This window comes from Pelodiscus sinensis, chromosome 23, assembly GCF_052426305.1.
Source record: "Pelodiscus sinensis isolate ZL-2025 chromosome 23, ASM5242630v1, whole genome shotgun sequence".
Lineage (NCBI taxonomy): Eukaryota > Metazoa > Chordata > Testudines > Trionychidae > Pelodiscus > Pelodiscus sinensis.
Genome location: NC_143074.1, coordinates 23422399 through 23450022, shown reverse-complemented (window position 1 = coordinate 23450022; position 27624 = coordinate 23422399). Strand labels below are relative to the sequence as shown.

Here is a 27624-nt window from a genome sequence, read left to right as displayed (position 1 = left end):
CACCCACATAAGATCCTGGAATTCTCTCTCCCCTCACCCCCAGTCCTCCCTATGGCAATAGGAGCTGTCCATCGCTGGGGCTGTGAGCTGCAGCTGTGTGGGGTGGGGAACGTATGGCCCAGCTGGCCTGGATCCAGCCGCCGACGCTCCTCTACCCTCCCAGACCCCACACTCCAAGCCCGTTTCCTGGTAGCCCCCTCCCGCACATGGAACCCCTCATTTTGACCCTGCTCCAGAGCGCCACACGTATGAACAAACACAATCCACTAGCAACGCCCCCTGGGCTCGGGTGTGCGAGGGGAGTGCGGGGAGGGTCTTTCTGCTTCTCACTTTTGTGTGCCCCCCCACTGATTTTTTTTGTGTGGTTCAGCGGCCCCCAAAAAGTTCCACACTCCTGCTAGAAGAAGGCTAAGCCCAGTAATAAATCCCCTTTCTGAAAGCTTGTGGCAGAGGGGGAAAACAAACTCGCTTTCTCTTCTAGAAACAATGTGGGCTGCTAGGGCAGCGTGACCCGCGTTGGCAGAGTTAGATTTTGAGCCTTTGACACTGGTATAAGTCGGCACCATCTTTTAGGTGTCTGCTTCGTTCCTTTATTCCATTCCTCCGCATAGATGTAGCATTCTAGGTGGGAGGGGGAGGGGGGGATTTCCAGCCGAGCTGGAGATGGGGAAAGACTGGCTCCGGAGCCTATTTCTCGGAGTTCCTGGGAACAAGGAAAAATCCCTTTCAATTGGATTCTGGAAAAAAAAAAAATCGGGGGGAGGCTTGAATTTGTTAGCGGGAATTCACTGAGCTCAACTGGTTCCTTTGTGTGGCGTGGGAGCGGAGGAAGGGAGGGGATGCATGGAAGGGGCAGCCGGAAACAAGGCAATGCAACCAGTTGGAAACGACAACGCCATCCACTTTGCCTGTGAACTGAATGGAAGGCGTTTGGACAGTGAACACATTGTTCGAGATACCACCCCAGTGCGGGCCATGGGACGGTGCGCTGGGCAGGAAACTGTCTTCCTCTCCCTGTAACCGTTTTCTGAGCGTTCAACAGATTTTCCCCTTCTGAAGCAGGACAAGTCGTTGAAGTCTCAGACATTTTCAGAGTAATGCTTTTCAGTGCAGCCCATTGAAACATTTTGTGTTGATCATTTTAAAGCATTTTATTGTGATTCCCCGTTTGAACCTTATACCGGGCCTAATCAGCTTACATTTCTAAATGAAAAGCCATTTCCAGTCAGAAAGCTGGAGTTTTTCATTTGGCAAATGCATTTGGGTTTAAACTATTTTCATTTCTCTTTCAGTCGCTGAAATGGAGGCTGTTTTGCGAACGACTTTAGTTTTGACAAATTGTCATTTTCAATGGAAAAAACATTTCTGTCTAAAAACTCCTGATCACTTCCAGTAAGATGTTTCCCTGCCTCCGGTGCTTAGTCCTATGGGACTTGCTAGAGTGGAGAAGGCCCATCTAGTCATGTACCGTCTCTGACAGTGACCATAAAACAGTGTTTCTTAAACTGTGTTCCGGGGAGCACCGGTGTGCTGTGAGGCAGTCGGAGGTGTGCCGCGGAAAACAACAGTTCAAAATGGCCGCCCCCCTTTTTTTGCTCAATTTACTCCCCCTCCAATCTTTTTTTTTTCCCCTCAACAAAAAATCCTTGGTGTTCCTCATTAAAAAAACCCAAAGCATTGTTTAGTGTTCCTCGGTCCTAAAAAGTTCAAGAAACACTGCCATAAAGATGCAAAAATTTTGCAGTAGGCAGATGTGATGGGTATGTGTGAAATGTTCCAGTCTCACTGGCTCTGAACTTCCCCAGTGTTAGGGGGACAATTTCTGTTTCTCTAGTGAAGAGGCCGCCGCGTATGTAGCGGAGCTGCACACTTCGGTGGTTTTAAACGAGGGCTCCGAGTTTTGTGAATCCAGCCGAGCCAGCGCGAGCCATGCTTTGCCATGGCCGCAAAGGTGAAATGGCCCTGCTGTCAGGAAGAAAGAACCTTCTGGGATAGGAAACGTACCCCAATGAGAGAGACACTTTCCAAGTAATAAGTGAGCTGACCAGACCCTGACCTCGGGCTGCAGAATTGAACCCAGATCCAAAGTCTCCCCAAGTTTATGAACATTCAGAACTGCAAGGTGTGGCTCTAGATCTGAAGTCTGGGGGGGGGGGCCGCCGCTCCCCGGTTTTGGTCCTGTCGTGTATCGGGTTGTAGATATAGATCTTGTTATAGTAACTGAGTTAGGTCACTGGGGTCAACCCAGCTGCTTTGGGCTTGTTCTAGTTAGTTCTGTGCTGTGCAATAAAACGGACACTTGCAACTCCTCAAACTCTCTGTATTTTCACTGATTTCTTCCTATACTGTGAAACTCCCCACGACATAACAGATCCCTAATGTTAATACTGTAGGCCCAGGTATCAAATGTGGGTGCTGCACTGAAATAGGGATGTAAAAGGTTAAGTGGTTAACTGGTTACCCTTTATGCGTTAGTCTTACTGACCTGCTTACCTAGTAACTGGTTAACCGATGACCTGGTCAGAATACCCCCCCTAGCTTGACCAGAGCAGCCCCACCCACAGTGCAGCAGGCCCGGCTGGGCTGGAGTAGCCCCCCACCTAGTGGGCCCAGTTGGAAGAACCCCTTGCCCATGTGGGCTGGCTGTCAGGACCCCACCACAAGGGCCCCTGCCTGGAATAGCCCCCAGATCCCAGCCCTCCAAGGTTAACCAGTTCAACATATCATTTAACCAGTTAACTTTTTAAACTGGTATTTACATCCCTGCACTGAAAGAGCTGTGTCTCCTATTCAGGGCTTCCTTGCCAAATGTCTTCTGTCGGCAGATTATGAATGTGAAGTACAATAGCTTATGCTTGATTGACTCCGGTTGTGGGCACTGTTTATTGTGAAGTAAGAACAACCCTATGTGGAGTTAATCAAGAAGACCTGCTCCAGAGCAGCTCCATGTAGTCTAGATTTCCTACAGCACTTAAAAACCCTTATCCCATTACAGTGGTAGGAACTTTCCCATAGAGCCCTTCGAGGGGCCTGAGTTGAGAGCCCGCTGCAGAGTGAATGTTGATCCTTTTGCATAAAAATTGTACTTCCCTTTTATGGGCTGGTTTCAGGATCTAAATGCAGACGGGTGCATCTTGCTTGAAGCCCGTGTCTTTGATGCCTGGGCTTCTCGGGATAGCGCGATCCAGGAGTACCCCAACTTCCAGCCAGCTGTGGGGCATCTGTTAAGGAGAGACAAAAAAAGCAAAGAAACTGGCTTAGACCAAAGCTATACAACGGGGGAAAGTTGACCTAAGATAAGCAACTCCAGCTATGAGCATAGTGTAGCTTGAGTCGACGTACCTTAGGTCGAATTTCTGCAGTCTCCCCACTGTGAGAAGTCAATGGGACAAACTCTCCTGTTGACTTCCCTTACTCCTCGCAATGAGGTGGAATACCGGAGTCAACCCAGGGGTCATCAGTGGTTGATTTAGCAGGTCTTTACTAGACCCGCTTAATCGAACCCTGGGAGATCGATCTCTGGAGTGTCAATCTCCAAGTAAGTGAAGAAAAGCCCCTCATTGACTCTGAACATGGTAATTATTTCAGCTCCCCACAAATGAAACCAGAGGCAGAAAAAAGAAATCTAGTCTCCCACGTAAACTCTGAGGTTTGGAACATCCAGGGTAGACAAATAAGTATAGTCTGGTGCAGTGGTCAGTGATCTGTGGCGTCTGGGATCCGTGTGTGGCCCACGAGGCATTTTGTTACCATTTCCCACACGCAGGGTTGCCAGATTGCGCTGGTTTCCGTCCAGTCATTTTTCCTACTGGCATTACTAAAGTGACACACACGTAAAGCAAGGGCACGTGCAGTGAGATGCGGTCTGATTGCACACAGCACTATGAGCCACATGTTCCCTCTGCAGCCAATCACCGTGCTGCTACGGTTCACTCAGCGCACCCTGCAAATTCTAGGTACGCAAGTACAGTTAGCAAAACTACCTTGTCCCGGGATAACGTCTTGATTACAGCCATCTTGCAGCTGACTGAGATGGAGGAACATTTATGCAGTCTACTCATTAGCCTTGGTTGCCCATCACTGGTCCAGTGTGTACTTGGTAAAGAGCTGTGTCTTTTGAGATGCACAATTAAGATCCCAGTTGGCAGATTTCCCAAAGCACGGTGTCCTGTTACCCAAACGAACACGGCTGAATTTCTCAACAGTTGTGCTCGAAGACCGCAGGTAAAATACTGGTCCTGGGTAAGTCAATGGGAGTTTTGCCAGTGATTAAAGGAGCCAGGGTTTCATGCTGAGAATATAAGCCTACTCTTGCAGGTCGACGCTTGCTTCCCCTGAAGGTAGTGTTGCTCATGTAGTTGAAAGATTTGCCGACACGGCTCTTCCAGCAGGATTGGGGCGTTAATAAATAGATTCTGTTGGAGAACAGATGGCTGAGCTTAGACATTCCATTTAATGTTCACTATGGTTCCCTAATTACAAAAAAAACAATCTAAATATTTTCAGTACTAACTGAACCACGAACACGTCCCTGCTCACTGCTGGGTGGAAGTCAGCTTGGTTTGACTAAATAATAACCAAGCCCACGATTTTCATCTTATGTCTGTTGAGCAGTCAGCAAATTCCCTACCAATAAAATCTATCTGTTTACTTATGCTGTGTGTCGTGCATTTCGTTCAGTTTATTTTATAGCAAAATGACATTGGCTTGAAACACAAACAAATATTTGAGACCGAGGAAGGACTGGTGGAACCGCCAAGGGAGAATTGTAACGCAAAGCTGCCCTCAGTTTGTCTTTTTTTGCTCTCTGGATGCTGGAAAGAATTGGCAGGAGAAACAGCAAAAGGAAACGGTAGACGATTTGGTAGACAAAAGGCTACTTCACCTATGGCAAAAAACCCCTAACGGTGGTTTCTAGTGTAGTGCAATGGAACGAAGTCCTTTGAGTGTGCTGACATTAGTGACAGAAGCAGAATGTGCTAAGAACCTACCAGGCTGTGTTTCTAAAATGTTCACTAAATTCATTTTAAGTTCCTTGGTCCAGGCATTTTTTCAAACAGGTAACAGTGTCGTGCAGCCCTCTCTCGCCTTGCGGCTTGAGAGGCATGGGAGAAGGGAATGTTTCAGCATGTCAGTGAATCTTGTTCTACCATAAATACAGGTTTAGTAGTTATCCTAACAAGGTACACGGAATCATAGAACACTAGAACTGGAAGGGATCTTCAGAGGTTGTCAAGTCCGGTCCCCTGCCCTCACGGCAGGACCAAGCCTTGTCTAGATCACCACTGACAGATATTGATCTAATCTCTTCAATATCTCCAGCGATGGAGATCCCACAACTTCCCTCGGCAATTTGTTCCAGTGTTTAACCACCCTGACAGGAAGTTTTTCCTAATGTCCAACCTAAACTCCTCCCTTGCTGCAATTTAAGCCCATTGCTTCTTGTCCTATCCTCAGAGGCCAAGGAGAACAATTTTTCTCCCTCTTCCTTGTAACACCCTGAAAGCTGCTCTCATGTCCCCCTCTCAAGTCTTCTTTTCTAAACTAAACAATTATTTCAGTCTTCCCTCATGGCTCATGTTGTCTAGACCTTTAATCTTTTTTGTTGCTCTTTTCTGGACCTTCTCCAATTTCTCCATGTTTTTCCTGAAATGTGGTGCCCAGAACTGGGCATAATACTCCAGCTGAGGCTTAATCAGCTTTTGTAAGTGTACTCTCGCATACCCAGTGCTGAAGTAACACTACTCTTAGTGGGTATAGGCAGGGCAATGGGGTTTTAACTGTAGAAAAAGGAAATCCTTATTAAACTCAGCAATCTGACTTGCCTCAATAGACTGTGAAACATGGAACATACTGGCGACTGTCTACATCTGAGAGCTGAGGGTGTTACCCGTTAGGTCGAGTGATAGACGTGTTCTGTGGCGCTGAAGGTTCTGGAGTTACACCCTGCTGCCAGCTCCCACCACACCTGTTTTTCAGAAGAGCTGAGTTTTCACTGGGTTGGAATAGAAGGTTTCTTGTGCAGGTGATTCTCCTATCTATCAAACGAGGATAGCAGTAATCACCTCTGTAGAAGGCTTCATGACCCTCAGGCGGGATTTGCTCTAGAAGAGCCCGGTATTATTCATTGGCTGCTGTGCTAAAACCTCAGAGCTGAAACGTGACGTGAAACCTACCCTTCCATTTTATGGGAAACAATGGAATTCCAGGCACATCCCATTTTCCTGGCACAATCAAACCCTGACCTTGTGCTGAGTTATGATAAATGGAATACAGCCGGTCCCCGACTTACGACCATCTGCACTTACGACCAAAGCGGTCGTAAATGCGGGCTCCGAGTTACGAACGCGAGCTGCGCTTACGAACAATGGGTTCCGAGTTATGACCATTCCGAGTTACGGCCAAATGTTTGGTCCGTAACGCGTTCGTAACTCAGGGACCGGCTGTATTTCAGAGCATTGTGGATCAGGCAGGGTCTGAACAGAGAGTCAGATGCTGAAATAGGGAAAGGTCTGGCTAAGTTTTGCTTTGAGGGAAGTAAATGCACTGAAATACAATCACTGTTGGGCATGCTCTTGTTCGTTAGCAAACTGGAAGATTTACCCAGCATGGCTTGGATCGTTAACTCCAATAAGTTTTAAAAACAATGAGTAGTCCTGTGGCATCATAGAAACTAACACAAATATGTAGGATCATGAGCTTTCGTGGGTAAAACCCAGTCCATCAGATGAGATGGAGTGGAAATAACAATCCAAGATATGTAAAATAGCAAGAGCAGTTACCTGTCCGTTATAGGACCCAAGTTAATGAAACTAATTAAGTCAGCTGATTTTCTTCATTTAAATCATTGCTCTGGCATGGGGCTGGGAAAGAGGGCTTCAGTATTTAGGCTGCCCTGCGGAGAGAGGATAACCCCAATCCTGTCTCGCTACAGCAGCTTGGGGCCAGGTGAAAAGCACCTGTCCGTGATCACTGCAGCTCCAACGGGCACATCTGGGGCAGACAGACAAATTATTTGAAATATTGCGTAAAAAGCGGTCCCTTTCTCTGCTCCTGCCCCCTGCTGGCCCAATGGGGTTATAGCTGTCCTGGTCCCCATCTCCGGCCTCTCGCTGCCCTCTTGTGGTCATTCTGCAGTATAACTTCCGGCCAGACCCCTTCCTTTCCATTCTATGGGAAACAATGGGATTCCACACACGCCCCATTTTCCTGGCAAATCAAACCCTGGCCTTGCTTTAAGTTGTGATAAAAGGAATCTGCACACTGAATTTGATGGGTCTAGCGCTTATCGTTTAGGAGGCATTCGTGAACAAATGGACTCCCTGGCAGACAGATGCACATGTCTAAAATATCTACTAAGAAGATGTGCAATGGAATTTAAACACCCCTAAGTACCCTGCAGCTAATGGGAGATTGAAATTGAGCAAAATGAGCACTAGCAAGTAGCAATGAGGAAGGGAACAGAAATGATGCTTTCAGCTTTGCCCTTCTCCTGCCAGAAGACTGGGCTGCAACACTGAGGCATGCCTGGCGTTACTTCCAGGGGCCGGGGGTGGCTTGATGAGGAAATGTTTCTTTGGGCGGCAGCAAGCCGATTTGTACAGCACTTGAGGGCCGTCGCAGGGAACCCTGGCAACAGAGAGAGCAACCATTTTAAAAACCACGCCCGTCTCTACCCCGTAGCGTCACGTCCTGTACGCTCCCCGCTGTGGCTTCTCTCTCCTGGCGCGCTGGGGAGAAGGGAACGCAGCGTCTGCCACAGATCTGGCAGCTCAGAAGTCCTGGGCGGGAGCAAAACCAATTGAGTCTCGTGCCTTTCGTCTCCAAGTCCCAATCCCACCCCCTTGCCTTTGACGGTGACTGACTCCTGCAGGCCAGGCTTAGGGGAGGGGGCACCCGCGTTTACGTAGGCAAAGGGGAGAACCACACGGTGAGCCTCAGCGTTCTGTCTTCCACGGGCTTCTGTCCTTTCTCTGCTGCGGGTGGGTAAGGGGCAGAGCCTGGCGGGGCCTTGGGTTTAATTTTTGTGGCAAGAGCATCAGGGCATCTTAAAGGGCCGAGCCCTCACTCCGTTTGTTAAACAGATACTTCCAGGACTTGCCTCTTCTCTCTAGCAGGTGCGGGGCCTTGCCTGCAGCGACGCCCGGCTCTCGAGCTGTGCGGGGCCTTGCCTGCAGCGACGCCCGGCTCTCGAGCTGTGCGGGGCCTTGCCTGCAGCGACGCCCAGCTCTCGAGCTGTGCGGGGCCTTGCCTGCAGTGACGCCCGGCTCTCGAGCTGTGCGGGGCCTTGCCTGCAGCGACGCCCGGCTCTCGAGCTGTGCGGGGCCTTGCCTGCAGAGACGCCCGGCTCTCGAGCTGTGCGGGGCTTTGCCTGCAGAGACGCCCGGCTCTCGAGCTGTGCGGGGCCTTGCCTGCAGAGACGCCCGGCTCTCGAGCTGTGCAAGGCTTTGCCTGCAGAGACGCCCGGCTCTCGAGCTGTGCGGGGCCTTGCCTGCAGCGACGCCCGGCTCTCGAGCTGTGCAGGGCCTTGCCTGCAGAGACGCCCGGCTCTCGAGCTGTGCAAGGCTTTGCCTGCAGAGACGCCCGGCTCTCGAGCTGTGCGGGGCCTTGCCTGCAGAGACGCCCGGCTCTCGAGCCGTGCGGGGCCTTGCCTGCAGAGACGCCCGGCTCTCGAGCCGTGCGGGGCCTTGCCTGCAGCGACGCCCGGCTCTCGAGCCGTGCGGGGCCTTGCCTGCAGCGACGCCCGGCTCTCGAGCCGTGCGGGGCCTTGCCTGCAGCGACGCCCGGCTCTCGAGCCGTGCGGGGCCTTGCCTGCAGTGACGCCCGGCTCTCGAGCCGTGCGGGGCCTTGCCTGCAGCGACGCCCGGCTCTCGAGCCGTGCGGGGCCTTGCCTGCAGCGACGCCCGGCTCTCGAGCCGTGCGGGGCCTTGCCTGCAGCGACGCCCGGCTCTCGAGCCGTGCGGGGCCTTGCCTGCAGCGACGCCCGGCTCTCGAGCCGTGCGGGGCCTTGCCTGCAGCGACGCCCGGCTCTCGAGCTGTGCGGGGCCTTGCCTGCAGCGACGCCCGGCTCTCGAGCTGTGCGGGGCCTTGCCTGCAGAGACGCCCGGCTCTCGAGCTGTGCGGGGCCTTGCCTGCAGCGACGCCCGGCTCTCGAGCTGTGCGGGGCCTTGCCTGCAGAGACGCCCGGCTCTCGAGCTGTGCGGGGCTTTGCCTGCAGAGATGCCCGGCTCTCGAGCTGTGCGGGGCCTTGCCTGCAGAGACGCCCGGCTCTCGAGCTGTGCGGGGCCTTGCCTGCAGCGACGCCCGGCTCTCGAGCTGTGCGGGGCCTTGCCTGCAGCGACGCCCGGCTCTCGAGCTGTGCGGGGCCTTGCCTGCAGAGACGCCCGGCTCTCGAGCTGTGCGGGGCTTTGCCTGCAGCGACGCCCGGCTCTCGAGCTGTGTGGGGCCTTGCCTGCAGCGACGCGCCTCTGCATTGCTGGGGTGTGTTCAGAACTGCTGTTAGGGATGCTGGAGCTATGGATCTGGGCAGGGGGGTGCACTTTGGGAATGTTACCCAGTAACCTGGTAAGTATCACCCTAAACGGGTAATGCTTACTCGGGGTGTAATAGTGTCGTTGATTAACCGATAGCAAAAGCATAGAGGTTAATGCTACAGACGACACGCATTTCCCTCCCCCCACCCTTGCCAGTAAATGTTTTAGCAGGTGGGCCAGCAGCCCGGCTCAGTCCTGGTTTGCGATGGGTCCAGAGCCTACCCCCTCTGCGGCTCTGCATTTAAAGTGCATTAGGGGCCAGGCAGCCCAGCTCGGTTCTGGCTCACGCCAGGTCTAGGAGCTCAGACCCCCCCCCCAGACAGGGGCTGCTGTCACCCCGCGCTGCTGCCTCTTTATCAGAGGCAGCAGCACTGGGTGACAGACAGCTGGTCTGCATGATGAGCTGGTTTTTAAACTGGCTCCCTTCACGGACCAGCTCCCGCCTGGCGCCCTGCGCTGCTGCCTCTGATACACTGGCTGCCGGCCCCGCCCCGGGGACTCGAGACTAGTCGAGTAACTGATATAAATTCACGAGGTTACTCGACTATCCAATTCACCGATATGGAGCAGCCCTAATGCTTACCGGTTCTGGAGCAGCTCTCCAGGCAGGGAGCTGCTCCAGCCTTGCAGGGGGCCCACCGCAGACTGGGGCTGCTCTTGTCTGGAACAGCCCCTGTCCACTGCGGGGGGGCTGGGAGCCAAGAGCCAGTGGCAGTCTCCAGCCCGGGCTCCCATTTTGACCCCAACGAGGAGCCGGGATTTCCCATTCCCGTTCCTGGATGCGGGGGCCCGCTCACCAAGCCAGGTGGGGGCTAGGTGGTTCCATGAGCTCAGCTCCCTTCCGCTTGTGACGTGGCTGGAGCCGAACGCGGGGGATAGGACACCGCTCACGAGCATCCCAGACCCGTATCTCGTCCACGTGGCCTCTTCAGAGTCGCCGCGCTCTGTTGTGGCCGGAGCCTGAACACTGGACGGCCCTGGGGCCTTTATTTACGGGGCTTTAATCTCTCCCCCAGCACACAGCAGCAACCTTTACACTGGAGCTGCGCTTCCTAAGCACTTCCCCCAAAGGCCGTGGGGGTGGAAAAGGTGTCACTGCTTGGAGGCTTTCCTAGCCCTCGTGTTGCTTTCGCCCCCGGAGCGCTCCTTCCTGGACCCCATGTATACAGCTTGCCTGATAAGATTGATTCTCTACCCCCTAATCTGGCCTGGTGATCAGGGGTACCTCTGTCCAATTAACGCCCTCCCAAGGGAGCATCACCTAATTAGTCTGAGTAGTGACGAGAGTGTTGGGGCAGCCGGGCAGACGTGTCTGTGTGCTTAGCGCTTTGTATGTCATGACTGCTCGAAGTACCAGACGCCCACAGCCGGGAATCGAACCCGGGCATCCACAGGGTGCTGGGGTCTCGGAAAGAGCGTGCATCCCATCCCCTTCCAGGGGCTGGTCCATGCCAAGTAGTTGTTTTCAACCTGTGGTCCGTGGACCCCTGGGGATTCGCAGAATATGTCTTAAGATTTCCAAAGGGGTCTTGTACCTCCATTTGACATTTGTTAGGGTCTGCAGATGAAAAACAGGTGGAAAACCAGTGCTGTAGAGGAAACAAGCATCCATCCATGTGCAGAATAATGTTTTCTGTGTGCACCAAGGCATGTGCTAATGTGCACCACCAGGGGAAACACGGACCTAGTTGTGGGTGCTTTGCTATCAGCTGGGTGGCACTGAAATTCCTCCTGAGCAGGCACTCTAGAACATACCTTCCAGGGAACGCTGCTGGTGACCAGGCCTGATGCCAAAGATAGAATGTGATCATGTAATTAAAGACTAGCACACTGCATCTGCAAGGGGCAGAATTAAAACAGAACGGGAATGGAATGCTAAGCAGTTCTCCAGCTACCAGAATTCTCCAGGATAGACAAGACCTGATTTTCTAATGCAAACAGCCAACAGGAAAGAGGAGGGGAAAACCCATTTTGGGCCTCCTTTTTATGGAAGAATAGGGCTCAAACCTCACATCCATTCCCTTGGTGGCCGTTCTTTGGGAATGGTGTGTACTTTGGCATGAGAGAGCGAGAGCGAGAGCTAAGTTCTAACCTGTGGAACTCCTTGCCAGAGGATGTGGTGAAGACCAGGACTTCAACAGGATTCAGAATATCACTAGATCAATTCATGGAGGTTAGATCCATCATACTTATTAGCCAAAATGGGTAGGAATGGTGTCCTGAGCCTCTGTTTGTCAGAAGCTGGGAATGGGAGGCGGGAGGGATCACTTGATAATTCCCTGTTCTGTTCATTTCCACTGGGGGCCCCTGGCATTGGCCACCGTGGGCAGACAGGACACTGGGCACGATGGACCTTTGGTCTTATGTTCTCAATTTGCCCATTTTGTGGCACGTGATCCTCACCTGTCGTGAGCCAATGTAGCTGACCATGAGACAGCCCAAGACTGAGCGTGTCTCTTAACCGAGCCGGGGAATTTCCATTGCTCTGTTACTCATGTCTAACTTTGGTCCTTGCTTTGTTACCTCAGCGGCTCTGTTTGGAATAAGCTGTGCAGCGGTTCCCCACAGGAGTATCTGGCTCAGGTCTGTGCGTGACTTTTAACGCTCATTCTCCCACGTGGAAAGAAAAGGGTTAGTGGGTTGCTCTCCTCCCGCTGTGTGGCCACAACGTGGGAGTGTCCCCACTGCAGTGGGAGCTGGGATTCGAGAACCCCGAGCTCTGTGTGCGAGGTGGGTTTTTCCCGAGTCGCTAGACAGGCCTCGTGGCTGCAAAGGCGTTCCTTACAAATGAAGAATGCAGATGGTATCGCGAGCCTGCGTGGGCACAACCCGCTTCCGCGGACGTGCCCACGAAAGCGCATGATCCCATCGCCATGTTCTGTTTGTCTCGAAGATGCTGCAGGACTATTCATAGTTGTTTAAGCTTTTCCAGTTACAGGCTAACACGGCTCCCCCCTCTGAAACCTCACGCATCCGGCTGCCCAAGCCAGCCAGCACTGGACAGGCAAAGGGGAGGTTTGGAATAAGGGACAGATTTTTAAAAGAGCTGAATGTGCAGCAGCTTCCACTTAGGCACCTAAATGAGTCTGTCTGGCATGGACAGGAGACTTACCTTTGGTCTGGTGGGACGGGTGGGGCGGAGGGGGGGAAAACAGCTGGCTGCTCCATCCTGGCTCTCCCCCAACTCGCTGCGGACATGGCCCTGTGCCTTCCCATCTGCAAAGCCAGATGTATGCGGTGGGCGAGCTCTTGGTTCTGAAGTGCTTTGTGAGTGGCTGTGGCTTATGCAAAGTGTTATTAATTAACCCCCTTATAACGGGGTGGGTTTAGTAATGGCGTGTTATCAAACTATTCTTCTTCAAGGCTGGATGCAAGCAGGACCAGGAGACCTCACGGCTCTTCTCCAAATTTCCCCTGCAGTTTTGCTGAGGTTTTCTCCTTTCCTGTGTTTTGTTTGCCAACCATTTGTTACATGCTGGGGTTAAAACTCAGGCAGCCCGGCCCTTACGTGCGGAGATTACATCCTAAACAGGGCAGAGGCCGAGTAGACCGGAAAAGTTGGGAATCCAGGTGGGGCGGAAAGACTGGGAGCATTTTTGTAGCCATGAAACAGATGACTCAGGAAGTGAGAGGGGCTGTCACAGGTGGGCATGCCCTGCACTAGAGCAGGAGGGGTAAAAACCCTGTAGATGGAGGAAGTCCCGCCCCTTCAACCGGACTGGGCATGCTCCAAGTGCTGGTTCAGCATAAAAGGCCAGAAAGCGGCTCAGTCTGGGTTGGCCAGTGAAAGGGAAGGACCTCCAGCCAGAGCTCCCGAGCTGCGCCAAGCAGCGACCCAGGCAGCGCGAACCAAAGGGCCAGGAAACTGCCGCTACGCGGACCCGGTGGAGCCCCAGGGAAAAGCTGCTACCAGGGAACTGAGAGACCCAGCCGCTACGTGGGACGACGCCCCAGCAGCACCGGTAGGAAGCGACCCAGGGAGGGCGCAGGAGCAGCCTCTCCTGCCCAGGTACGCTCGGCGTGTTTCGGCCGGATTCCCTGCCACGAGAATGCTAGACCGATCTGCCGCTCGGAGGGCCCGGGGTTGGGACCCAGTGGAGCAGGGTGGGCCCGGGTCCCCCTCCCGGGGCACAAGCCCCCAAGCCGACTGACCTGGGCTGTGAGGCTGCATTGCCCTGGGACAAGGGCTGCTCTTAGGCTGTGGCTGCTGAGCTGCATTACCCTGAGACAAGGGCGACTTGCTGACTTTGGCCAGTCGGCTGTTCTGCCCTGCGAGTCGGGCCACTCACGGATCCAGCGTTATTCCAAGGCCAGGGGTTTTATCGACTAAAGAGCGAGCCGACGACTCCATGGCCAATCAGGCGGCGTCCTCGCCCCGGAATAGCTGTACTCCTGTGACGGAGCGTGCATACGCCGCCCCCGGGGCAGACTGCGCTGCTGCCACTCCATTGCTCTGTGGATTATCCAGAGACTCTGTCTTCAGGGGTGCGACGTTAGCCGCTGTGCCCTACAGTCCTGCACAAGGGCCGGGCTTTCCTCTGGTGGGCCCTGATCCAGAGCCGATAGAAGTCAGGGTGGGGGCGTCTACACGGCATTGTGAGCCCGAGTCTGTGGGACTGGCACCCTCAATGTTTCCAAGCCCCCGCTTGAACATCCAAGTTGCCACTTGGGTTTACAGTTGCTGCACCTGGGTCTCAGCCACACACATGCATCCGCGCTGCCCGGCGCCGACCTGCTGGCCCCGCTTGCGCCGCGTCCGCCTTGCAACTCAACGGCTTGAATCCTGGTGCTGGGACCGGGGCTGTAGCAGTTGCTGGCCCGATTCAGGCTGCTGTGTGTGTGGGGGGACACTGGGCTGAGGCTCACACGTGCGTCAGAGCCCAGCTAACGTGCAGTGTGGACAGACTCGGGCAGCCTCTCCGTGAGCAGGCGTAGAGCTCTGCCAAAGGAGAGCGCTTTTCCGCGGGTCAGGGGCCTTTCATCAGACCCAGCGGGAGCCTCTCCCTTATCGCCGCGAGGCTGCCTCTAAGGTGCCGCCTCTGGGGTTGCTTGGGGGCTGGAGCTCCATCAGGGCAAAATTGGCGGGTGCTTAGCACCCACTTGCAGGCCCCCATCTGTTACTCCCCATCCCCCCCCCCGCCTCCTGACAGACCCCACCAGTCAGTGCAGTGTGCAGGAGGCTCTCCCGGGAGGGGCAGAACACTGTGTGAAGAGGCTGGGTGGGGTGGAATGGAGGTAGGGTGAGCCCTTGGGAGAAGGGGGGGGGACCTGGGGCAGAGCCAGGGGTGGAGCACCACCCTCCCCATACCCAGCACGTTGGAAAGTCAGGGCCTGTGAGGATCTCAGTTGTCCTGATGTCAGCTGGATCTAGGATTTCCTTCTAGTTGCAGGCCCAGTGGCCCCAACGCAGGTTCTAACTAGGAACGGGAATGGTTAACTAGTTAACCGATAAGCATCAACTTTAACGGGCAGGGCTTACCAGTTATGGTTAACTGGTGGAGACTGGAGCAGCCCCCCATCCACCCTGCGCAGGGGGCTGCTCCGGCCCCAAGAGGCCTGCCCTGGGCAAGGAGTGCTTCAGCCCGGCTGTAGCAGCCCCCATCTGTGGCGGGCCTGGCCCAGCGTGCCACAGGCAGGGGTGTTGCAGCCTGGCTGGAACTAGACCTAACCTTCCTGCCTCCCTCTGCTGTGCTCTCGGTCCTTCCTCCCCAAGAGAATGTTCTTTAAACAAAGGGCAAACAACGAGGAGGAAAACTGATGGACCAGGACTTGAGTTCATGTCCTGGCCCTGCCACGGATTCTCTGCGCGACCATGGGCAAGTTACTTAATCTGTCCATGGCTTGGTTCTCTACCTGGGAAATGGAGCTAACAGCCCTGCCTTGCCCCCCAGCTGTGCTCTGAAGATAAATCCATTGCTATTTGTGAAGCGCTTAGAGGGTCCATTGGTGAGAGCCAGTTAGGCAGGTAGGGAGAGAAGTCAGTGTAACGCGATCCATGTTGTTGTTCATTCAGCAGTGAATTGAGCGTATCGTCTCGCTCCTTTGGGTCCAAACGCTGTGGTGGGTGGGTTTGTTTGTTTGTTTTATTTCTGATGCATGACACACTGAGCGTGCGGTGCCTTTTCCTGCCGTCACAAGTCTGACATGTGGCACTTGGATGCTTACTCATCGCTGGAAACGCTGCTGTTCCAGCGCCATGTGCATTCCTGACCAGCCTTCCCTCACGTACCGCTAAGCGAAGGCTGCCTCAAAGGGTCTGATTGGTTCCCCTCCTTGCTGAACCCATAACGAGGGGGCTGCAGTGCCGGGAGCTAGGAGCTTAGCAGGGATGTGGGGGGAAACGCATTAGTAAGATGCCCAAACCAAGAGGCGGTAACAAAAATAGCAGCTCATTTATGCAGAATTTTGTGTTTTAATAATGCCATATGGTTGTGCCCACGCGCATCAGCTTCATCGCTGCGCTGTCATCGGCGATTTGCAGGCTGAGGAGGGACTGAACCCCCTTTCGCTGCACTGAGTAGTGAGTGGCGATGGCAGGCCCGGTGGTCGTCCTGGGCCTTCGCCAGGGAAACCCCCAAGCCTCAGAAGAAGGAAAGGCTGGTGCTCTCGTGTATCCGGGGGGCGAATAGAAAAGGTAGGGATAGGGCTTCCCATGGGATTCTCCAGCCTTTCCAGTCTAGATTTAAAACTTTCTTGAGCCGTGGGGAGGCAGCTGGAGGAGGCCTCCGGGAAAGCAGGCGGCTGTTCGAAGCAGAGACTCCCTTGCCGAACTTGCGTTGGTCCCTGATTGGAAGCTCTTTTGGCAGCGTGAGACCAGTGTTTCGGGCGCTGCCCGCTACAGCCACCACTAGCTGTGCTTCACGGTCCGCAGCCAGGGGAGAGCGCAGCTCCGAGAGGACGGACCTTTCTGCACCGGGAGGCATGGTGAACGGCCGGCCTGCGACTGGCTGGTCCTCCTCTCCAGCCGCTCTGTGGCCCTGTGTGAGCCAGTGCGGTGCAAAGCTCAGAGAGGAGGAGGCTGGAGAAGGGCTCTGCTCCAGGTCCCACCCCCACTTCACTTCTGCCCTGCCCCCCAAGTGTGCTGCATCCTCCCTCCTCCTTCCCGGAGCCTCAGAATGCCACGACACAGCTGTTTTGTGGTAGCGGGAGGCACTGGGAGGAGGAGGAGTATATCCATGGGTGAGAGTTTTTATCCCCATTGACAGGCAGAGAACTGAGGCACACAGATGCCGAGTGCCCGGATACACTTATGTTACCTGTGCTGGCGTGGGGTGGTGCAGTGTGGGACAGTTCGGGACCCCTGGGATGCCACCGGAGGTCCTGTGATTGCGTTGAGTCAGCCTGTCATGCCAACCTACCCCCAGTGCAGAAGTACAGACACTGACAACAGCTCTGGGAAGACTCAACTGTGAAGGGACTTACTGCAACATCCGAATGGTCACTCCCCTTGGGGTACAAACCTAAAATTCTGTGAAGTTTGCCTCCTCCCTCAATGTGGAGGAAGGGCTGCACAGTTCAACCCCCCCAACCCCCTTAGAAATTACATAAACTGGGGTATATTATAAACCAGAAATAATTTCATTGACTCTGAAAAGGTGTGTGAGGCAGCAAACAGAACAAAGCAGATTTCTAAGAAAACTGTACATAAGAACGGCTGTACTGGGTCAGACCAAAGGTTCATCTAGCCCAGTAGCCTGGTGCCCCAGAGAGGGTGGACTGAAGACAATGATCAAGCGATTTGTCTCCTGCCATCCTCTGATAAACAGAGGCCGGGGACACCATTTCTACCCCCTGGCTAATAGCCTTTTATGGACCTAACCTCCATGAAATTATCTAGCTTCTCTTTAAACTCTGTTATAGTCCTAGCCTTCACAGCCTCCTCTGGCAAGGAGTTCCACAGGTTGACTACACGCTGTGTGAAGAAGAACTTTCTTTTATTAGTACAAAAATTGAAACGAGATTTCCTAAAGAACCTGGTGACAACTAATAGTGTCTCAACTTAGACATTATTTTAGAGAGATTCCTTCACAGCCAGTAGTGTCCTATCTGACCTGTGTCTGGTAGCCCCCCAAATATCTCTTTGGGGTGGAGAGGCAGAGGTAAAGCCAGCTGAAGACAATTGTTTTCCTCTGCTGGCTTATGTAGAATTTGCACAAGGAGGGAAACGTCTGTTTGATTCCTCCTCACCCCCCGTGGAACACTTCATCCGACCAACGAGTTGGTTAGTAGCAGGTGACCGGGTCACCTGACTCCATCATCCATGAATCAGGAGCAGTATGGCCGTTCCCAGGGAGGCCATACCTGTTCCCAGTCCGGTCCATTGTACTAGCGGGTGGGCCGTCAGCTCTGTTTGGCTTTTCCATTGTAGTCCTTGAAGTGTCATCAGTGGGGGGGGACCCAGAGCAGCCAATATGAAATACAGATTCATTCCTAACTTCAGCTCCAAAAATGGGACCTGCCTACGAATGGAAGGATCGTCGCAACACAGCACCTTTCCCGTGGGGTTTTGTCAGCACGGCTGTCGCTGGGCCGATCTTCTTTCCTACCTTCGGTGGGCATAATATGCGGGGATCCGTTTTAAGGGTACATCAAGCTTGATTTGTTCAGGGTCACACAGGAAGCTCGTGGTGCAGCAAAGACTGGAACATGTGCCTTGGACCCCCAGGCCTGACCCTGCCACGATCTCCCCGCCGCTCCAAACTCACCGTACATTGTGACCGCTCCAAGCTGAGAGCTGCCCCGGTGATCACCTCAACGCCTGTCGCTCCGGACATCACAGCCCCTTGCAAGCCCGGTGGTGCCACATGCTGAGTTCTCGCTCCGCTGAAATCCCAAACTGTTTAGCCTGGGCTAATGGCTCCTTTCTAGCAGGACCATTTCTGGGGGAGCCTTTCCTCTGATCCAAACTCAGGGGGGTCCCCTGACTCCCCGATTCAGCTGATTTGCCCAGTACCCTGTAATTCCAGGAGCTGGAGGAAACCGTGTATAGCGGGGGCCTGGCCTTGAAGTTGGAACAGTAGCACGTGAACGCTCCCACGGAATACAGAAGCTTTGGGGGGTGCCAAGGGACCTGCGGATGTGGGTGGCTCCATAATAAAAAATAAAAAAGGAGTCATATAAAAAATGGAAACTAGGACAACTAACAAAGGAGGAATATAGGCAAGCAACACGGGAATGCAGGGGCAAGATTAGAAAGGCAAAGGCACAAAATGAGATCAAACTAGCTACAGGCATAAAGGGAAACAAGAAGACCTTTTATAAGTACATTAAAAGCAAGAGGAAGACCAAGGACAGGGTAGGCCCACTGCTTAGTGAGGAGGGAGAAGCAGTAACAGGGAACTTGGAAATGGCGGAGATGCTCAATGACTTCTTTGTTTCGGTCTTCACCGAGAAGTCTGGAGGTGTGCCTAACGTAGTGAATACAAGCAGAGAGAGGGTAAGTTTAGAAGATAGGATACACAAAGAACAAGTTAAAAATCATGTAGGAAAGTTAGATGTCAGCAAGTCACCAGGTCCTGATGAAATGCATCCCAGGATACTCAAGGAGCTGATAGAGGAGGTATCTGAGCCTTTAGCTATGATCTTTGAAAAATCATGGCAGACAGGGGAGATTCCAGAAGACTGGAAAAGGGCAAATATTGTGCCCATCTATAAAAAGGGAATAAGAACAACCCAGGAAACTACAGACCGGTCAGTTTAACGTCTGTCCCAGGGAAGATAATGGAGCAGGTAATTAAGGAAATCATATGCAAACACTTGGAAGGTAATAAAGTGATAGGGAATAGCCAGCATGGGTTTGTGAAGAACAAGTCATGCCAAACTAATCTGATAGCTTTCTTTGATAGGATAACGAGCCTTGTGGATAAGGGAGAAGCGGTGGATGTCATATACCTAGACTTTAGTAAGGCATTTGATACGGTCTCGCATGATATTCTTATTGATAAACTAGGCAAATATAACTTAGATAGGGCCACGATAAGGTGGGTGCATAATTGGCTGGATAACCGTAGTCAGAGAGTTGTTGTTAATGGTTCTAAATCCTGCTGGAAAGGGATAACAAGTGGAGTTCCTCAAGGGTCTGTTTTGGGACCCGTACTGTTCAATATCTTCATCAATGATGTAGATATTGGGATAGAGAGTACGCTTATTAAGTTTGCAGATGATACCAAACTGGGTGGGGTTGCAACTTCTTTGGAGGATAGGGACATAATTCAAAATGACCTTAGCAAGTTAGAGAAATGGTCAGAGGTAAACAGGATGAGGTTTAATAAAGAGAAATGCAAAGTGCTCCACTTAGGAAGGAACAATCAGTTCCATACATACAAGATGGGAAGCGACTGTCTAGGAAGGAGCATGGCGGAAAGGGATCTAGGGGTCATAGTGGACCACAAGTTGAATATGAGCCAACAGTGTGATGCTGTTGCAAAAAAAGCAAATATGATTCTAGGTTGTATCAACAGGTGTGTTGTAAGCAAAACTCGTGAAGTCATTCTGCCGCTCTACTCTGCACTAGTTAGGCCTCAGCTGGAGTACTGTGTCCAGTTCTGGGCACCACATTTCAAGAAAGATGTGGAGAAATTGGAAAGGGTACAGAGAAGAGCGACAAGAATGATTAAAGGTTTAGAGAACATGACCTATGAAGCCAGGCTTCATGAACTGGGCTTGTTTAGTTTGGAAAAAAGAAGATTAAGGGGGGACATGATAGCGATTTTCAAATATCTAAAAGGGTGTCACAAGGAGGAAGGAGAAAATTTGTTCCTCTTGGTTTCTGAGGACAGGACAAGGAGTAATGGGCTTAAAGTGCAGCAGGGGAGGTTTAGATTGGACATTAGGAAAAAATTCCTAACTGTCAGGGTGGTCAAATATTGGAATAAATTGCCAAGGGAGGTGGTGGAATCTCCCTCTCTGGAGATATTTAAGAACAGGTTAGATAGACATCTGTCAGGGATGGTGTAGACGGAGCTTGATCCTGCCTTGAGGGCGGGGGGCTGGACTCGATGACCTCTCGAGGTCCCTTCCAGTCCTATTATTCTATGATTCTATGATTCTATAATATTTCCCATAATAATCGGGCCTGCAAATCTCATCCCTTCACCCAGCCCCAAAGGGGTTTCATCTGCCATGCTTGCAGCAAGACTCAAGCCTTTTTATCGCCCTGTCTTTTTAGTACGTCTCCTCACTAAGTGGTGATGGTAATTAGGCAAGTCAGACGCTCAGCAGAGTGGCCAGTTCAAGGGCAAACCGATTTTTAATTAAAGGCGGCATGCATTTGGGAGCCGTGACACGGCAGTGCTCCTGAATAGTTACTATGGTAACGGTAGCAAAGCACCCGAAAGCCTGTGTGATTGTATTGGAGTGTGTGAAGTTCACAAATTAGGCTCCGCGGCAGAACGGCCAATGTAAAACAAGAGGGATGGCTCCCTGGGAAGAAGTAGATGGGTGTTGCGTTCCTGTTGGGTTTTTCTAAGCGTGGCTCGTTTGTGGGGGGGGGGGGGGTTGTGTGTTTAAATCAGTCATTTGCATAATTGTAAACGTTTCATCGATTTTTTTTTTTTTTTTAAATGCCCCTGCTGTTTGGAATGTGATCTACTGTCTGATTAATCGGGCTCCATAGGGTTAGAGGAACTGGTGCACTCAACTTCTATACGCTCTGTTCTCGGGCAAACGGAGTCCTAAGGTCAGTCTTGAACCCCACTGAAGTTGTATTTGAGTCAGAATCTCAGGATTTGGCTTGTTGACGATGTCTGTCTTAGAAACCTTCTTGTAGTAGAAGAGGACTTGTCCCATAGATGGGTGAAACCTCCGTAACGTATGGAACATGGTAACATATTTATTTCCCCTCCTTGTTTAAGTCTCCCTTAAAATTCTTCCCAGCAGTGCTGCTTAGAGTGAATGTGATTGATTGACTTGCATATAAATTGCCTAATTTTATTTCCCTTCCCCGACCTGTGTCTAAGATTGTAAATGCTTTGGAGCAGGTTTTAGGAAAGTACCCATCTAAGACCTAGTGGGAATTACTCCAAATGATTATTATGAATAATAATGGTAGAAGCCAGTTCTAATGATTCTGCATTTTTTTTTTTTTTTTTTTTGCAAACCCCAAACTGCCCTGGGAACCAGTGGGAGTTTGAAATAGGAGTGTAAAATCCTGATTAACTGATCAAACTGGTTAACTGACTAAGTGGGATCCTGGTAAGGGTGATGCTTACTGGTTAACAGGTTACCCATTCACATCCTTAGTTTGGGAAGCTGAAAGATTGCAAAAATGGGCCCTCAAAATGCACTACAACCAAGGAAACTTATTCTTGAAAGGCTGGTTTCTATGCCTAGCTTTGCAGGTGTGATCTACCCAACCCTGCGGAAGACAGACGGCGTAATTCCTTTTATTTCCATTGAAAACAGCTTAAAGCGGATTTGGTGTTGCTCTGAAACTCAGTGGGTCCTCTTAACCCAAGTGAAATAACCATCCAAATCTGGGCGTTTTACATTCGTGTAAATATTGGTGCTGGAGGCTGAGTGAGTGTTAAAGGAGCTGTTCTGGGATGTTTTCTCCCATGGTTGCTAAGAGGTCGGCTGGCCACCAAGCCGAGAGAGAAGAGACAGCATGAGAGCATGTCGGCTGGAAAGAGCCTTCTAGCTGTCTCTTCTGTTCCCGTCTAATTGTGTTGTTTTAGAAATCCAATCCCGCCTGAGAAGTAACGGCTGCTGCTTCTTTCTCCCAGCTACTGGACTGCCATTTTCCCTCATCAGCTGCCAGCGATCTTGGGGGATATTTTCTATGGCACAATGGAGAATTAGACACCCAATTCCCATTTGGTGAAATAGCAGCAGCATCAGCTGCTGCTAAAATATTACTTAGAGCGTCAAGAACTTTTAAAGCAAATGATGCTAAGACGATGCGTCGTTTATGCCTTGGATTTTATTGGTTGTATTAAGAACATAAGAGCGGCCAGACTGGGTCACCAAAGGTCCAGTCAGCCCAGAGTCCTGTCTGCCAACAGTGGCCAATGCCAGGGGCCCCAGAGGGAGTGAACCGAACAGGTACTGATCAAGCGATCTCTCTCCTGCCATCCATCTCCACCCTCTGACAAACAGAGGCCAGGGACACCATTACTTACCCACCCTGGCTAATAGCCATTAATGGACTTAACCTCCATGAATTTATCTCATTCTCTTTTAAACCCTGTTATAGTCCTAGCCTTCACAACCTCCTCAGGCAAGGAGTTCCACAGGTTGACTGTGCGCTGTGTGAAGAACTTCCTTTTGTTTGTTTTAAACCTGCTGCCCATTGAGAACAACACAGTTATGTTGTAGTAGATTCCCCTTTTGAGTAAGTGCAAAACAAATAAGCGTAGCACTATATCATCCCACAGTAAGGACAGACTAATCTCCTCTTGTACTGTTTCAGTATTTCTGTGGCCTGCTTTGCTGTTTAATAAACTCTAGCTTGTATAGAGCATGGTTGCTCATCAGTAGATCTCAAAGTGCTTTAGAAAGGAGGCCGGTATAATTTTCCACCGGGTAAACCGAGGCACGGAGCTGTGATGTGATGGGCACAAGGTCAGTTGACGGCAGTCCTCCTGTTGGGAGGGGGGTTGAATTGACAAGATTGCCCGGCGAGATTACCAGGCCCATAGGATTAGCCCACAGTGGGGTGGGCCGTGGCTCACTGACTAGAGAGGGGCTCAGCTCTGCTTGCCCAGATGCCGCCCGTCCCCGACGTCCGGCATCCGTGCAGGTGGCTGGGCGTGCGGCATGCGGAGCGTGGATCAAGCCATTCCACATCCCGCCTGCAGCCAGGGTTACCCTGGGCCTCAGTGGGGCGGGATTGCAGGGCTCTGAGAAGTGCTCTCTTCATCTCCAGGGGAGGAACAGCAAAGACGTGAGTGGAGCAAATTCCTGAAAGCCCCACGTTTCAGTCTTGTGCATCAGCGCCACACATGCCGGGGGCTGGCCCGTTCCTCCGTGGCCTCTTTGCCGTGGCAACAGGGACACCTGTCCACCAGCTCCAGCATCCATCCTGGCAGCCGAACTCAGGGCGCCCTGATGCGGGGGTACCACAGTCAGACTTTCTACTCATCTCTCCCTTCCCTTGACTGACGCCGCACAAAGGGTTAATGTTTGGTTGTGATTTCGGCTGCTGCTACTGGAGTTTAACATATATATAATATAGCAACCCACAAAGCTGAGAAATCGCCTCAGATGGTTTCAGGACTCCTGTGTCTTCCATTTGCCCAGGAAGGTGCCAAATCACATGTTTAGCGATTAGCTATATTATTTAAAAAAAATAGCGTGTCAGGGAAATATCACATGGAAATCAGCAAAAGCCGATCAGACGGGAGTTGTCACATGAAAGGAGGAACAAGCTGGAATACGTGCGTATGGAGTTTGGAAGAGAATTTACTAGAGAACTGCGCCCCTGTAATAGAATATGCTAAGCCAGGACATTCTTGAGGGGTGCGTGCATCAGAGAAACTGGCCCGCTCATTAAGGCTTGCAGGGATTGGTTTTATTATTTTTGGGAAAACTCGCCAGCGTCTCTCCAGTTTTCTCAATTGCTGGCTGGAATCGCCGTTGCTAAAGCCCCAGAAGGGTTTCAGTTCCTCGAACAAAGAGGGGCCAGTTTGTCTTTTCTGGCCGATGTTGGTCACCTCCTTCTGAAAACTTGTCAATGAGCAGCAAATGCCCAGGACTTCCCCGGCTCCTGGATTTCGGGCTGATGGAATTTGGGTGAGAGAGCACCACAGCATGAATTAACTGAAGGGGGAAATCCAAAGCGGGGAATGAGGAACCGGGAGCAGATCACTTGAGGATTCCCTCAGGCCACTGTCAGACGGCAGGATACCGGACTAGACAGACCTTTGGCCTGACCCAGTAGGGCCGCTCTTACGCTTTTAAAACGAGTTTTGTCCAAGGCACTGAAAAAGACAAGGGGAAAGGAGCCCCATCTGCAGGCCGGCCAGCAAGAGGAGGGAAGGGGACAGTTGGGGTCTGGCAATTCAAAGGGAAGCAGGTCCCCTGGATACTGCAGTGCCACGCCCTTTAAATTGCTGCCAGAGCATCAGGTCGTGCATGCTGGGCAGCTCTGAAGGCTGGGGATGGGTGGCGCTGAGGGCTGGCTGCCCTTGGCCCCGCCCCTTCTGCCCTTGGCCCCGCCCCTTCTGCCCTCGGCCCCGCCCCTTCCAGGAGCATGGAGCCAGGCCTCTCCACACACACACCCCTGGCTCCAGGAGCTGTCTGCTCCCCTGCACCTCTGCTTCTGGAGGGAGTGGCTGAAGTTAATCTTTGGATTCACTGGATATTTTTTATAGCCACACTGCACTGCTTGCCCGGCTGCTCCCAGCTTGTCCGCTCGCATGTGCTACTGCAGCATTGACTCCTGACTCCACCCTGCCAACGGTGCCAACCGTCAGAGCCCACAAGTCCAAGGAGCCAGCAAGCACCTTGGTGGTTTCTCTCCTCCCGCCCATAGGCCTCGCAGGCGCGCCCTTGTCAAGAGCCGCCAAGCTCTCTCCTTGTGCTCCGTCAAGTCTCTCCCCAAAACTCCTCTGCCTTGGGGCCAACAGAAAACTCTGTGGTCAGACAGCTGGCGGGCAGCTGCCAATTGTGCTGCCCAGCGTGGCCTCGTTTCCTTGTGCTCCCTCTGGCTGTCAACCCCACCTACCTATTGCCTTCGACTGAGACTCATTGAGCCACGAACCGTGGCTTAGATTTTGTATGGGACTTGGCTAACGAGGGGTCTGCTTCATGACTGGTTGCCATTGGATGCTAATGTGATACAAACAAGGACCATGTAATGATGATCTGCTGGTAAACATTACCTTCCCCACCCAGTGTCTTTCTGAGGTAGGTAGGTAATATCTCCAGAACAGATAAGGCAAACTGAGGCAGGTGTCGCTACCATAAGTCACATGGTGAATCAGCGACAGAGCCCTGACTTCCAAACCTGCCCTACTCCACTAATGTCCCTGTACAGTAGTACTTCTACTGCCCCCCTCCCACGTTTCTATTTTTCTTCTGTAGTGCAAAATCGGTGCAAATTTCTGTTTTTAATTCAGGTTGGATGATCTGAGTGCTGGGTTCAAAGCAATAACGACCACTAAGCCGCCAAAGAACCTCAGGGCACATCGCTTCGCTGTCGTGTTGTGCTTTCCCCCGCTAGAATGGGGGTAATATTGTTGACCTCCCAGTACCTACCTGTCTTGTGAGCATTAATTAGAAAGCATGTGCAAGCGTGTCGTAAAATCTGCGTGGAGTCGATGCAGGTGCCATAAGAACCAAAATAGCCTGGAAATCTAAAGGAGACGGTTGGTGCGATCTGTCGGACGAGTGGGGGTCATACTGCTCAGCCATGGCTAGCAATTGCCCTTGGTATTCTCAAGGAGGAAAATAAAATGTCCATGTCTCTGTGTGTCAGGCAATTCAGTGCTGCACGAACAGACTTGGCAAGGAAGCCTGCAATTGTGCCGGGCTGTTTCCTCGGCATGAATGCAGAGCAGGGAAGTTAAAATCCTGCACTCTACCCTCCGTGGCTTGTTAGTCCTTTGGTAGCTCTTAGTGATTCAAGGCTCACGGATGAGGTTCAGCACATCTGCCCTTGTAGCCAAGAAGGCTAACGGCATGTTAGGCTGCATTAGTAGAAGCATTGCCAGCAGACCAAGGGGTGTGATTATTCTCCTTTATTCATCCCTGGGGGGGGGGGGGCACATCTGAAGTATTGCGTCCAATTCTGGGCCCCCCGTTACAGAAAGGGTACGGACACATTGGAGAGAGTCCAGCAGAGGATGACAAAAATGATTGGAATCATAGAACACTAGAACTGGAAGGGACCTCGAGAAATCATCAAGTCCAGTCCCCGGCCCTCACGGCAGGACCAAGCACCATCTAGACCATCCCTGATAGAGGTCCATCTAACCTGCTCTTAAATATCTCCAGTGATGGAAATTCTACAACCTCCCTAGGCAACTTATTCCAGTGTTTCACCACCCTGACAGTTAGGAATGACGTCTCGTGTCTTGCTCGCAACACTCCTGTGATCGTGTTCGCTTTTTTTGCAGCAGTGTTACACTGACTCATATTTAGCTTGTGGTCCACTCTGACCCCTAGATCCCTTTCTTCAGTTCTCCTTCCTAGACAGTCACTTCCCATTCTGTATGTGTGACACGGATTGTTCCTTCCTAAGCAGATTACTTTGCATTTGTCCTTATTAAACTTCATCCTATTTACCTCAGACCATTTCTCCAGTTTGTCCAGATCATTTTGAATTATGACCTTATCCTCCAAAGCAGTTGCAACCCCTCCCAGCTTGGTATCATCTGCAAACTTAATAAGTGTACTCTCTATGCCAATATCTAAATCGTTGATGAAGATATTGAACAGAATAGGTCCCAAAACAGACCCCTGTGAAACCCCACTTGTTATGCCCTTCCACCATGACTGTGAACCGTTAATAACTACTCTCTGAGAACGGTTATCCAGCCAGTTATGCACCCACCTTATAGTAGCCCCATCGGGCTGGAACACATGACTAATGAGGAGAGGCTGAAGCTATGTCTACACTACCAGGTTATTTCAAAATAATAACTCCCGAATCACACTTTCAAAATAAGCGTCGGAGGGGTAGCCGAGTTAGTCTGTACAGAATAAACTTAAAAAACAACAAATGGTCTGGTAGCACTTTATAGACTAATAAAACATAGATGGTGTGCCCACGCTACAGAGATGCCTCAAAATTAGTCTGAGGCAGGCTTCCTTAATGTGGACACGCTATCTTGACTTCGAGCCCCAGGAAGCACTGGGGAGTAATTACTTTGAATGACTCTGGGGAGTCGTTATTTTGAAATAGGGGTAGTGTGGACGCTCAGGTGCTATTTCACAATATCAGTTTCGAAATGGGTATTATTCCTCATAGAACGAGGGGTTGTTATTTCAAAATTAGTCTGTTGTGTCGACATACCCTGAGGGATTTGGACTTGTTTAGTCTACAGAAGAGAAGAGTGAGGGGGGATTTGAGAGCAGCCTTCAGTTCCCTGCAGGGGGGTTCCAAAGAGTATGGAGAGAGGCTGTTCTCAGTTGTGGCAGAATGAGGAGC

At 51.8% G+C, this 27624-nt stretch overlaps 1 protein-coding gene across 4 annotated transcripts in view; it reads left to right on the top strand.

Annotated features, from left to right (window-relative positions):
* The window catches only part of GPSM1 (G protein signaling modulator 1), a 159425-nt gene that overhangs the window by 21779 nt on the left and 110022 nt on the right, over positions 1-27624 (top strand). For 2 of the 4 annotated variants that reach the window (XM_075905594.2, XM_075905590.2), the window contains exon 2: positions 21148-21210. The exons of the other annotated variants lie outside the window; for them this stretch is intronic. In XM_075905594.2, coding sequence (XP_075761709.2) covers positions 21148-21210 — 63 coding nt within the window. The remainder of the gene's footprint in view (positions 1-21147; positions 21211-27624) is intronic. 4 annotated transcript variants of the gene reach the window in all.